Source organism: Triticum dicoccoides, chromosome 4A, assembly GCF_002162155.2.
Source record: "Triticum dicoccoides isolate Atlit2015 ecotype Zavitan chromosome 4A, WEW_v2.0, whole genome shotgun sequence".
NCBI lineage: Eukaryota > Viridiplantae > Streptophyta > Magnoliopsida > Poales > Poaceae > Triticum > Triticum dicoccoides.
In genome coordinates, this window is record NC_041386.1 from 572,139,855 (window position 1) to 572,152,835 (window position 12,981).

Below are 12,981 nucleotides of genomic sequence, written 5' to 3' on the forward strand. Positions count from 1 at the left end.
TCCAGGCTTTTAGTTTTTCCCTTATAATATTCAGTTGATTCCCGTGAGGGGCGGCGACCCATGCTGGACGTGTGATGAGGGGAGTGTTGTTGATGCGGTATGGGAGATGTCTCGTGGAGAGAGGGGAGGGTGAAAAAGTGGTGGATCGCAAATGTTTGGATGTGCTCGATCTAACGATTGGTATGCATGCTTCAACAATAGTACTTACTTATGTTATGTGAGGAATAATGTAAGATGCAGTGAAACATGGTGGGCATGGCTTCATGACAGACCTGGCGGACAGATATCAAGGGTGATGTTGAGGCCGGCGGCGAAATAAATGGCCAAATGGGGCTCCTCAATGCAAGTGAGAAGGCTGATTGATTCCCGTGGAGCAATGCAATGTTGCATCAGAATGTATTGGGTTCCATTTTCAGGCAGTGAAGAAGTGATTAAGGCATGTGCATGATTTATTTGTTCATTCATTTAATCCTTCCTTATTTCACTCAACTTAGATTCATTAACTTTTGCACTTGCTCATGATTGATGGATTGAGAAATTTAGTGACATTAATTGCAATGAGGACTATCATATATCCATAAAACTCAGATTTTTTTTCAACAGAACATGATCATGATGAGCCAGTAAAATTTTTGATTTTTTTAAAATGCCCGTGGCAACGCGGTAGGGATAAGGGATGTGTGATGTGCTTGTGTGGTGAGAGGGAAGGAGTGGCTTTTCCTTTTTGTGGGAGGCTGTTCATATTTGTCTATTCTATTTTTAAATTCAAGATACATACAACTATTTATCATCATTATAATCGAGATAATAAATATTTATTTATTCCAGTATGTGTTGAGTTATTTTGTTTTTGATTTTAATATGCTCTCATGGAATGGTAAAAAATTGGTTCATCCAATTTACAAGTGGAGTACTCTATGTTTGCACGTTCTTACATTTTTCATGTGAAACCTTCATGCTAACTGTATGAAGTACTCATGCAGGATGGTTACAAGTCAATGAAGATTTTTTTTACTGTAATTGCTCAAGTACTGTGCGAAGGAAGCTGAAGACAATATTCCTGATATTTTAGGAGATGCAAGTGAAGTGGAATAATGAAAATACATTGCACCAAGTACATTTTTTGATTGTTACTGTAAATTTTTTCTATGCATGTGAAATTGGAAGTGCATTATGCTTATTTATGCAATCAGAAAAAAATTTAAAAGGCTCGTGGCAACGCACGGGCATTGTACTAGTATATATATATGGTCACGGGGACAAGGAGGCAAGTCGCGACCAAAAGACGAACTCATCCCACTCCATATATATATATATATATATATATATATATATATATATATATATATATATATATCGACCGACTCGATCGATCTGCTCTTCTCCCCGCAAGACGGTCGACGACGCCCAGAGAAAAACGCCGGCTCCGTCCGCCGTCTCTGCTCGCAGATGGCGTCTGGATCCACTTCTTCCGGCGGCTCCGTTCCACTTGGGTCCTTGTCTGGATCCACTTCTTCCGGCGACTCTAGCTCTCGGAGGAGGCTCATCTCGTGCTTGCACAGCCTCAACTGCCGCCACGAGTATGGGCCTCTTCCCCACGACGACGATTTGCGCCATGCCACGCGCAAGCTCATCGTCGGTCTCTACGATGAGGCGTTCCGCCGGCTCCGGCTGCCCTGCAAGGCCATGCCCGACCTTTACGGCCTCCTCAGCACAGACGGCCTCTGCCTCGGCCCCCTCGACCCCGTCTCCAACATCATCCTCAACACCCTCGCCCTCCTCCCCACCACCCTCGTCGAAGTCGAGGCCAAGACGGAGTCCGATGAGGCGGAGTCCGACGATGAGAGCATGAGGTCCAAGAGAAAGAGACACAGACCCGGTTTCGACCCCTGGCACGAGGTTGCATGCAAGTCCGCCCAGAGTCTCATGGCTTTCCTTGTGGCATACTTCGGATGCATCAACGAGGCACAGGCCTTCCGCTACCTCTACAGGGCCGGCGCCAATCTCCTCCTCGCCGTCATGCTCGTCTAGCACGACCTCTACCATACCAAGGAGGAGGCACTGGACCCTGAATCCGACAGGACCAAGGCCACCCTTGAGTGGGCGGCCACCAACGCAGGCCACTGTTCGCCCGCCACCATTGCTCAGGTCATGGCAATCCAGCTCAAACAGGGCGACCTCGACCTCTTCAACAGGCATCTGTTTTCGGCCAATGACCCTCTCACGGCTGAGGATGCCCAGGAAATCCACCGTGGGTTGCACATGATGATGACCCCGATGTGTGTTGCCAACATTAGCAACACCAAAGATGGGCTGGTTGTCCATGCCCGCCACAACCTCGACGATGGCGCTATCTGGTCCGAGACAAAGCCCCTTGTCTCTTCTAGTGCAGCAGCTCACACCAGGATCACCTCCACCACCTTCCGCTGCGATGGGACCGCCATCTCGTCTCTGCAGTCCGGACTGCCTAGCAAGCTGCAAGATTGCCTGACGATAGCAAATTTCCAGAAACACTTTCTCATCGCCTCGTGCGGTGGCGACAACTGCGATTACCTGCAGTCTCTCAAGATGTACCTCTATGGCATGATTCACAACCTGTACGTCCAGGCCTTCAAGATGCTGCACGCACCCTCGGGCTCCATCATGCGCAGCATCCTCATGGCCGGCCATTGCTATGGCCCCTGTGACCCTCTCTCCAACATCATCATTAACTCAGTCTGGCATCAGACGTGTGGCTCCGTTCTCCCGGCTTCTGACCGCATGATGTTGAAAGAGTACAATGACATCCTGGACCCCCTATCTCTGCTCCGCCTAGTTGTCCGTTCCCTCGAGGGGCTTGCAAACCTTGCTTTGTCCGGAAGGCCGAAAACGCCTGGTCTCACATATAACCAATGCGCAAACTAGTGGTGGTGTGTTGTGCGTCGATGACATCAGATTTCTTATGTCGGCCTTGTGGTCCAAGTTCAAAGAAACATCCAGACCTCAAACTAGTGGCACCATGCAAGCTCCTGCTCCTGAACTTAGTGTAGAGGCCTTGAGGCGGGTATCAAGCGTGAGATCACAGTATGAGCATTGGAGGAGCTGGCTGCGTTCAAAGATTGAACAGGTGCTCAAGGATTATACGGACCATCATTTTTGGGTAGGCATTGGACTTCCTCTGTTTTCAATCATTAGCTGCTACTTACGTACGTATATTAGCTTTAACTTGATTTGACCAACAAACACTCTTGCTTCTTAATTTCTTGCTTGCTGTAGGGACCAAAGTATGAACTTGATTTTATAATTGGTATGGATCAAAGACAGGAAGGCTGCGCCCCCTTCACTGATACGTGCTACCTAGTGAACTTCATGGCAACTTGTGATGAGAATGTTCTGAGGACCCTATTTTACGCCGAGTTGTGGTACGCAACACGCAAGCCAAGGACAGCGGCATTCTGCTGCCCTCTGCCCTATGCATATGCGGGTAAGTCATCTACTTCTCTGCCGCGGCACGGCTGATTAGCAAGTGATAGCATTTGATTAGTACTTTGAGTCACGGCGATCTGCTTCTCACGATGCTTGAATGCACTACTCATCATAAATCTGAATTGGCTTATTATCATCTTACTGATCCGGGTTTTATTTTGTTAATAGGACGTTGCTACTATGACATGATTTCCGCAAGGAAGATTGTGTATCCAGATGACGCCAAGTACATCAGTGACGACAATATCACCCATAAGGGAACCCGCAGCGTGGATGACATGCTAGAGATGGACCTCGTGCACTTCAGTTCCGAGTTGGACGTGGAGCTCGCGCGGAATTTGAACATGTCGGATTCACAGGATGAGCCGAATGAGCCCAGTTCAGATTCATGGGCGCCGGATGAGAGCAGTCCCGATTCAGATTCAGAGGATGAGTTTGTGTCTCTGGATGAGTGAGTCTTCTCTCCTCCGTGGACACGGCTAGATAGGAGTGTGTGATGCTATCAGCTGTGAAGTGAGACCATATATGATGCTTCCTGCTGTGTGTGTTATGATGTCCTAATTAATTAGCGAGCATTCTGCCATCAGCAAGTGGATGACATTGCGCTGTGACATTCTGTACTTTAGCACGTTTGGTTTCCATAAACTAGCTAGCTGCTACTACTGTTATGCGTCGCTGCCTTAATTTGTTCACTGCTTGGCCTTGTTAAATGCGCTATTCTTCAGTCGTTGGATTCACATTTCCCCCTTCTGTTGACATATATCCTTGTTTGGCGTTGTGGTGCTGGGATTTTGTTGGGCTGGGGGCTTTTTAGAGTGGGTGGCCAGCTGCAACGCCGCGTCCACCGCCGGGATCAGGTGGCCGTGGTGCATCAGCGGGACGAACACGAAGTGCGGCGTCGTGGTGGCCTTGGCGGCAACGTCGTTAGAGCTTGCTCCCTGGCGTGGCACGCCATCCTACTACTAGAGCGTGACATCCTACTCCTAGAGCGCGACGGTGAGGCAACGACGGTGTGCCCTCGTGCTAAAAGATGGCCGGGTCTGGGGTTGGGTTGCCACAGATGCAGATACCTGCAGGCGGCAGCCATACTATGATCCTAACCTTCCTGGCATGGTATGGCAAGTGTGTTCCCTCTACTGTTATATGGCCCTGAAATGTACTAAGACTGACCAGATCTTGCCTTTGGATGATGGTATATGCTTGTCCACTGTCCAGGCCAGGCTATCAACGATGATGAGGAGTACCTCCATTTCAGTCAGATTCGTTGCTGCATCACTGTCCACCACTGTCTCGGTCTCAGATGTCCTACACACCAGAACAAGTTACAGAACTTATGAACAAGCTCAATAATCAATCAGTCAGTCAGATCTAAAATACAAATAAATAAATAAATAAATAGAGAACACAAAGGCATGCAGATCCAACAATTCCATTGCATCAGAGAACCATACACATTATCTCCAGCCTTCCTTGGTGATGCAGTGCCTCGGACATCCCGAGGAGGTTCAGGTCCTAAATTGCACTTCTCCCTCTATCTCTGGCACACAAGAGCAAGCCAAGTGTGTTGAGACCCCGCACCGCAGAACGAAAACCCTCAAAGTATCTATGAAGAGCTGCAAGAGGGCAGGAGGTACCTGGAGGTGGCTTTTTATGTTCCAGATTGTGAGGCCTGTGACTCCCATAGCTTCCATTTTCTCCTTCACCGCAGTTGGCTTCACCTCTAAGGAGTTGCGACGGTTGAGTAGCACAGCATCAGTTTCATCGAGAAGTTTCAGATCCAAGTAACAGAGAATGAATTGTTTGACATCGTATGCTCAAAGTTCAAGAAACCAAACCATAGGGGCCTCCTTGATACTCTACAGCTTCCAGGAAGATCTTATGGAGATCATCGGTCCAGCGAAGTAAACTACTTGTCGGCTGCATTGCCCTGAGAAAGCAACAGACCGGTATGCTCGACATGTAAGAAGAGTCACTGTTATATGTCGGCTTGCCGTTGGACATCAGTCAGCAAATCAAGCTCACACCTGTCAAAGATCAAGGAAATCAGAAAGCTTGAGACACCTTTTAAAACCAAGGCAATGCAGACCAGCAAAACGACAATACAGCAGCTTGTGTAACTACAAGAGACAGAATCCATCAAAATTTGTTTATTTTTTAAACGTGCACATATGCCCATATAGATACAGAAAAATATTTTCAAATACAAATTGGAGATCAAGCAGGCAAATCAATGCTCTGGCCATCCTACATTAGAAAAAAGAATGCACAAAAATACCAAAAAAGAAACTAAAATCATTAACATGCGCATACCGGTATGTGCGAGGAAGCAAAAGGAACTGGGAATGTATGTCATATCTTTTAGCGAGAAGAGAGAGTGATAGTCTCCTTCTCTATCAAGCCAGTCATCCCTTTATACAGTTCTTGTAAGAGACTAGAGATACTTCACTATCTTTGTGTAGCCAGCCATATTCTATCACACTAACATAACACGTCACAATTCACAGTTGGTTTGTATGGGTGGAATGATTTGCAGAGAAATAAAGCCTTCTGAATGGCAACAAAGCAACAAGAGTTGATGTTGCGATAGCACGAGCAGACTCTGCCAAATCCATGAATGGTGCACATCACATTAACTTATCAGGAATGTGACAGAGAAGTAAATAACCAGAATGATAATTTAGGTGCAGTAGTAAGTGTTGAGGTTGACTTATCAGGCAATCTGGATGTGTGAGATGTGATCAAAGTCCTACCCTATGCTGCCAAACACCAAGCAGCAAGGTAGCAGCATGAGTGCATGACCATGTCTTGTCATTGCAATGCCATCTGCATGCCTTTCAATGAAGAGGAAAAAAAAAAGTTGTACAAACACAATAAATCTATCATAGGAGCTTAATTGCACGACGAACTTGTCCCAACAGATAAGTTAGGCAAGACTACACAAGTTATAGGAAGTAACAAGGAAAAATGGTTTTCAGCCTTAATGTGTAGGTGCATAGATGTATCATGGGCTCCTCTTGCATTGAAAATGCAACATGCAACTAGATCATAAGGTCCATAAATAATCCAGATGAACTGTAATTTGATGAGGTGTAATCAAATTACATGTATTGTATATATGAGGAGTACATTGCTGTGTTCTCAAGATGCCCTCAGTGATACATCCTATTTTTACAGGAAAAGAATGGACTTCTAAAATATGATAACAAGAATATCCCTAGGTTTCTTCTGGGTTGGAAGATGGCAGTAAGAAAACTAATCCTCGGCAACATACTTGTTCCTACGAGCACCAAAAGCAATTCTCTGCAAATAAAATCAGGAAGAATGATTATTACAGTAAATTTGACATTGGTTGGGGATGTCCAAGATTAATAAAAGACCCTCCCCAGGTTTCAGAGAGTTCTTACTGAAAATATTCTGGAGTAGGCTTTCAAGCCTGTGAGAAAGCGAATGTAAGTCGGCTTCATGGATTGCTTGGTAGGGATTTCTCTGATGTTTGGAACAAGGTAATCCGCAACCTGTTTTAATAGTCAACATTGATGATTATATTACCATATTACCAAACAGATAATATGATTAAAAAGTGTACATAAATAACATTAAAGGCAGGTATGCTGAATCATTAACAGATATCCATCGCAAATGAACCTAGAGGCTACCGGTCATTCGCTGTACAAAGAAAACGTGCCTGTCATGGATAGACTGTAAGATTTTTAAGCAAAGTTATAAGCTTCGAAAGCTAACTTTGTCAGTTTATATTAGATCAACTATTTATTTTTTGTTCAGAACTTCAGATCGACACATTTGATAACACATGTCTGCCTTGCGACATCATATGAAGAACTTCAAGTTGCCATTTTTTTAACTTTGTTAAAGCAAGCACAAAAGGTTAACAGCCCTTCGACAATGACCAAATCACAAATTTTAGGAACGTATAAACAAGTCTGGAGACCACGTTCAAGCTAAGTGGTCGGACGGTTCTACACGCCAAATGGACACAGGCCTAAAGCAGCTAAAAATTATTACTACTGCTGCCAAACATAAGCTTTAGAGTTTAGAAGAAGATTCAACATTGTTCTGGAGGAAAAGGACCAATGGCCCTGTAAAAAAAGGAACAATGGCGTAGCTCTCACCACATCAGCAGTTTCAGCTAATATATTGATGAAAAACTTTGCCTGCCATCAGTAAAATTTACAATTTAGTAACCATGAATTATCTTATCAACAATGGCAAAAAGAAAAAGAATGTCAGAAAGAGATTGTGCTTATCCCTTACTTGCTTTGCGGTAGCACCAGACATAAGAAGATCAGTCGTAACCATGCCAGGCTGCACAAATTAGTTATGTACTTACTGTTAGTGTGTGACTATCCTTTTCAGAGTTATAAACAGAACTTAGAAACAAAAGGCGATCATTTACTTATACGGATATTCCATGGACCAATGCTTAGAACCTTACACAAACTAGTTAGTTAAACCACACCAACTTCTAGTTATCTTTATGCGAGAGAATAGTTAGGAACTCTAAAATATAAAAGATAACTAAAGAAAGGGTGGAGCTGTATACCTATAAATTATGCACCACGACATTATTCACTTCATTCATCTGCAACTCGGCCTGCAATAAGAATCATGTTATCTTCTCCACACAGTTTCTAATAAAGCTGCAAAGCTGTGACCTGCACCAGTATACTGCCTTGATTTATTTTGCTTGTTTGCACTTTCTGTCTTCTCTTTTGGGTTCTCACAGTTTTTGTGGGGTTTCATCTCTAGCCTACCCCAATGTGCTTGGGACAAAAGGCTCTGTTGTTTTTCTGGAAATAAATGTAAACTTAATAAAAATTTGTGCCACTGAGCCAAGTTCAAGCACATAGCAATAAATCGCCTATTATTTTCTCTATGGATGATTACAGCTTTACGATGTCCCAAATATGAGTTTGAGGGAGCAACTACTTGGAAATTTAACATGACTCTAAATATTGATAAAACAGTAGTTATCTCATTGTACTGTTGAATGTTTGTGCTTTGGGTCTATCGACAATTTCATGAGGTTACAATACAGCAAAGAGTTTGTTATTTCAAAATGCTTCATTGGAACTGCTCAAACAGAAACTAATCATTTCAGGTTAAATCGTCACACATGTTACCTTTACCTGTAGAGACTTTGTAAGGTGCACCACACTTCTCTTCGTTGCACCATAAGCTGCAAACCTGGTGATTATAATAATGATTACCTAGAATTCAAGACTAATACTCCCTCCGTAGACAAATATAAGAGCATTTACATCACTAGTTTAGTCATCTAAACGCTCTTATATTTCTTTACAGAGGGAGTAGTTACCAAAAGATGATTGAGTTTGTCTCCTTAGTATTTCGTTTTGTGCACAACTTTCATTTAATACAAATAACTGATACTGCCATATGGCCATGCCAATTCAGTATGTCAAGTACAATGCACACATGTGGAGAAGAACGAAAGGAGATACTTATATCAGCGTCAAAAGAACAGGATATATCAAACTATGTTCAATTCCACAGATTCAAACTATATGAGCAGTTAAACGAAATCATGTGACAGCACACTCAGCTGAGTATCCAGAATTACTACATATGAGAACAAATGGAAATGGTACCTTGGGGTTGGCCTTCCATCATCAATGTTAAATATGTGACCACCTTGAGGTTGGTTCCACATCATATTTATTGCCTAAGATAGCAAGACGATGAGTGTTGGAATTCTTCAGCAGTCACCATGCTATACGACAAATATCTAATATTGAGTGGAAAGCAATACCTCACGACAACATAGCATCAATCCAAGAGTGTTAGTGGTGATCACCTCACTATTAAATCAAAGAAAAAAGTCAATGAACTATTGGCACTCGAAACTACGACTGAATGAAGGTGTGCATGTTCAAGCCTTGCCAATATAGAGATAGAGAATTACATTAGAGCCTCATCAGAGGTTTCCACCAATGGTTTGTAACTATATGCATTTGATCCGGCATTGTTGATCTGCATCAATAGAAATAACTCAGAAGAAATTCCAATTTCATTTTTATGACATAACAGAGCCCATCAATTTAATGCATGAACTTTAAACAGTTAAGGTAAGCTAACTATCAATTTCCAAGCACAACAATGTGGATTGCACAGCACAATTCATACATCAAACACCGAACTATCAAATATTTGAAATTAAGGGTAAGTATGCAGTGAGCATCAGTGTCATTTCATAGCGAGTGGTTGTCATAGTTGTACATAAAAAAGGAAGGAACAGGAATAAAAGTGCATGTGCAATGCAAGTGCTTGGTGAGGGAGGGGTGACTATGTACCCAAATATCAATATACTCCAGCTTGTCTCGCGCAAAATCTACAAGCGCCTTCTCTAACATCACAGACAGTCCCCTGAGATAGCACAAAAAGGCGACAACAGAGCATATGCAATCAAAAGTGTTGCGCTGTACTATTTTGACGATTTTTATGAATAAAACTTGAATGAAACTATAAGGACCAAGTAGCTCAGCAGTAGGTACCCACACATGTTGCTCTCCGAATTCCTTTTTCAGGTCATTGGCTACAGAGTCTACCCTTTCAGCTGTAGAGGATAGAGCAGACTGCATGTCAAGGAAAGGCTAAGCTGGTATAAATCGGAACTTGCATGTGTCCATTTCATTCTTTCTGGAAGTGTATAATACTGAAACATCTAATTTGTTTGTCATTAAGAACAAATCATGAAAAGACTCTTTGAACAGATCAATGATCTAAAAGAGAGGTTCTGCGATAAGTATATATTATTACAATAAGTGCAGCAACTGTTAAACGTGGATCCATTTGACATGCGCCTTAAACATCAATTTGTTTTATGAAACGCCTAAAGAAAAGTCACAATTAAAAGCAGGTGTTTCTTTTTAACCTGATCTTGAGCATATTACAACATTATCACCAGCCTTGAGGAACTTCCTTGCCAGCGCGTATCCTATACCTGTTGAAGAACACTAGAACAGCATCCAAAGGTCACTAAGCAAGCAAGAGCTTACAGATGCTAATTGAAGCCAACCAATACAATTTCAACCAAGTGATGTATGCCTCTATCATCCTATACAATCTACGCCACGATTGAATAGCAAATCAATCATTGTCCCCAGTTTCCAGCTCGACCCTCTATCCATTGATTGATTCGGCAAAAATGTTGTTCAGAGAAACAAAAATCGGTGAAACGAACAAAGGCAGCACCTTTGGTGGAACCGGTGATGAGGACATTGTAAGGAGGCGCCATGGGCTCCCTCCGCGGCGGTCCGCCGGCACCGCCGGGAAGAGCCTCCGCCCGGAACCACCCCACCGATCCCCAGGGCCGGCCCCTCGCCGCCAGCCGGCGCTGCCACGGGCGGCCGGGGAAGAAGGCTGCGTCGGAGGGTGGTGCGCGGGGCGGCGCCGGGCCCGCGCGGGCGGCGGCCCGGAGCGGGAGAGAGGCGGCGACGGTGGCCATCCGGGATTCCGGAGGAGACGGAGGAAGCGCCCGGACGAGCAAGCAAGCGGGCGGGCGACGCGTGTGCGCGCTGCGGTGCTCTGCTCGCCGAGATAACGAGCCGGGGAGAGAGTGGCGTGCCCGACGACGCGATGGCCCGCATGTCAGCGTCGGCGAGCGGCCCGTCGTCCCCAAACTCTCTGGTTCAGTTGTCGTCTTCCTCGTCTCCTTTTCATTCTCCGACGAACAAAGTTTTCAATTTTCTTTGATAAATCGGCCGATCACAACGCAGACGATGCTTATCAAAAAATCGGGTTAAAGTTGTGGAGTTTTAAGATAGACGAAACCATCATCACAGACCCTCGTTATCGATAAAAATGTCGCTTCTCACAGAAATAATAATCTGTATTAATGAAAACTCACGGCGTCAACTTTATGATTTTTTATACTTAATGGATGGTGATAAGTGGTATTATCTGCCCAATCATTCAACTACTGGTTGGTTAATATCGGTTTGAAGTAGTACCGCTAGTTGGCATGAAGGGCTATGTAAAACTTTTGCCCACGCAAAAATCTGAGTGTTTGACAAAAAACTACCAGAATTGAGGCTTCCGTCCCACAGAACTACCACTTTTTTAAAAGTGGCTGATAACTACCAAAAAATTGGAAGCGTGTGACTAAAAACTACCAAGTTGACGAATTGACCGTTTTAGAGCGTTTAAACCCGTTTCTAACAGCAGTGGCCCACATGTCAGGTGGACGCCAGCGGTAACGGCTAACGGCGCTCCCTCGCAGCCGTTAGACCCGGCCGTCGCGGTCGCACCTGGTCGGACCGGGCCGCATCGGACCAGGTATAAGCTGGCCGACCGGGCTCGTCCCCACCTGCTCCCTCACTCTCCCCCGAGCTCACTCCCCACTTTGCTCTGCTCTGCTTCTTCTCGCTCTCCGGCGACGCCACGACCGACCATGCTGTCCTGGCCCAATAGTAACGAGACCTCGGACGATGATGACGAGTTCATGAGCGAGTTCAGCAGCATGCAGATGGAGTATTTCATAAGTCAGCTAACTGTATCCTCTCCTCTCCTTCATGTGTTCTAGGGTTAGGGTTAGGGTTTGAAGATAATCGAGATTTCTTCCATTTAAGTTCATATATGTGAGCTGTAGTTGATACATATATGTTTTTGCTGCTGCAGCAAACTCCTGACACTGTGATAGACCCAAGCTTCTGTGGGCTTGTGACTGAATCTGACAGAAGGTGCATCCTGCACAGGCAGAGGGCAGGCAAGTTTGTGGCATTTGAAGGTACTGACACTGGCAGAAGATTCATCGGATGTGCTACTAAGGTAATGGACCAACTTGGTGTGGATTTGATTAGCTTGTTTTTCTGCTATGTAGTGGAAACAGAGTAGCGTTTAGTTGTTGTTTTTCTGAATTTTCCTTAGGTGTGAAAACTTATGTATGTCTGAATATTGTACTTGTAGCAGGGAGCACTGGAAACATATTGATGTGTTGTATTTTGAGTATATAGCTAGCTAGTGTACCTATGTATAGCACATGTGTTTATGATTTGTTATTCTGAATTTGCTTGTTATCTGTGGTGTTCACTGGAAATATAATTTGATTTTCAGGATGGTGTGAACTGTGATGTTCTGGAGTGGGTAGATGCCCCCTGGCCTGTAATTCTGCAAAGGTGCTTAACCAAGCTCTGGGATATGTATCATGAGCAGAACCTTGGTAGAGCCCAGGATAATGAGGCTCATGGGACAGAGGTTGCAAAACTACATAAGGAGCTTGATTGTCTGGCCAATCAGTATAGCCAGCTGGTGGATGATGTGTCCAAGTTGTTTGATTATCAGGATGGAATCAAATCTCATGACATGGATTGCACAAGCCAGGCAATCAATGAACTGAAGGAGAAGAAGAGGCAACTTGAGGAGTAGGCAAAGATTGAGCTTCAAATGGAGAAGCTTAAGCTCAAAAAAGAACAGAGGTGCATCCTTCAGAGTCAAGCAGATATAATCCAAAACACTAGGAAGGCCATGAAGGAGATAGAG

General features: G+C 44.3%; 2 protein-coding genes across 2 annotated transcripts; one reads left to right on the forward strand and one right to left on the reverse strand.

Annotated features, from left to right (window-relative positions):
• The first annotated feature begins 1,830 nt into the window (after positions 1 to 1,830).
• On the forward strand, positions 1,831 to 4,204 carry LOC119286848. The gene is made up of 3 exons (XM_037566315.1): positions 1,831 to 3,139; positions 3,256 to 3,463; positions 3,634 to 4,204. The coding sequence occupies exons 1-3, from the start codon at positions 2,942 to 2,944 to the stop codon at positions 3,918 to 3,920; spliced, it is 693 nt and encodes a 230-aa protein (XP_037422212.1). The 5' UTR covers positions 1,831 to 2,941; the 3' UTR covers positions 3,921 to 4,204.
• A 2,280-nt stretch (positions 4,205 to 6,484) lies between these two features.
• On the reverse strand, positions 6,485 to 11,057 carry LOC119286847 (chlorophyll(ide) b reductase NOL, chloroplastic-like). Its single transcript, XM_037566314.1, has 12 exons — positions 10,696 to 11,057; positions 10,376 to 10,444; positions 10,000 to 10,057; positions 9,795 to 9,867; positions 9,407 to 9,474; positions 9,254 to 9,302; positions 9,093 to 9,166; positions 8,607 to 8,670; positions 7,738 to 7,788; positions 7,596 to 7,637; positions 6,870 to 6,980; positions 6,485 to 6,765 (listed from the first exon to the last, which is right to left on the reverse strand). The coding sequence occupies exons 1-12, from the start codon at positions 10,946 to 10,948 to the stop codon at positions 6,718 to 6,720; spliced, it is 960 nt and encodes a 319-aa protein (XP_037422211.1). The 5' UTR covers positions 10,949 to 11,057; the 3' UTR covers positions 6,485 to 6,717.
• Positions 11,058 to 12,981: the final 1,924 nt, after the last annotated feature.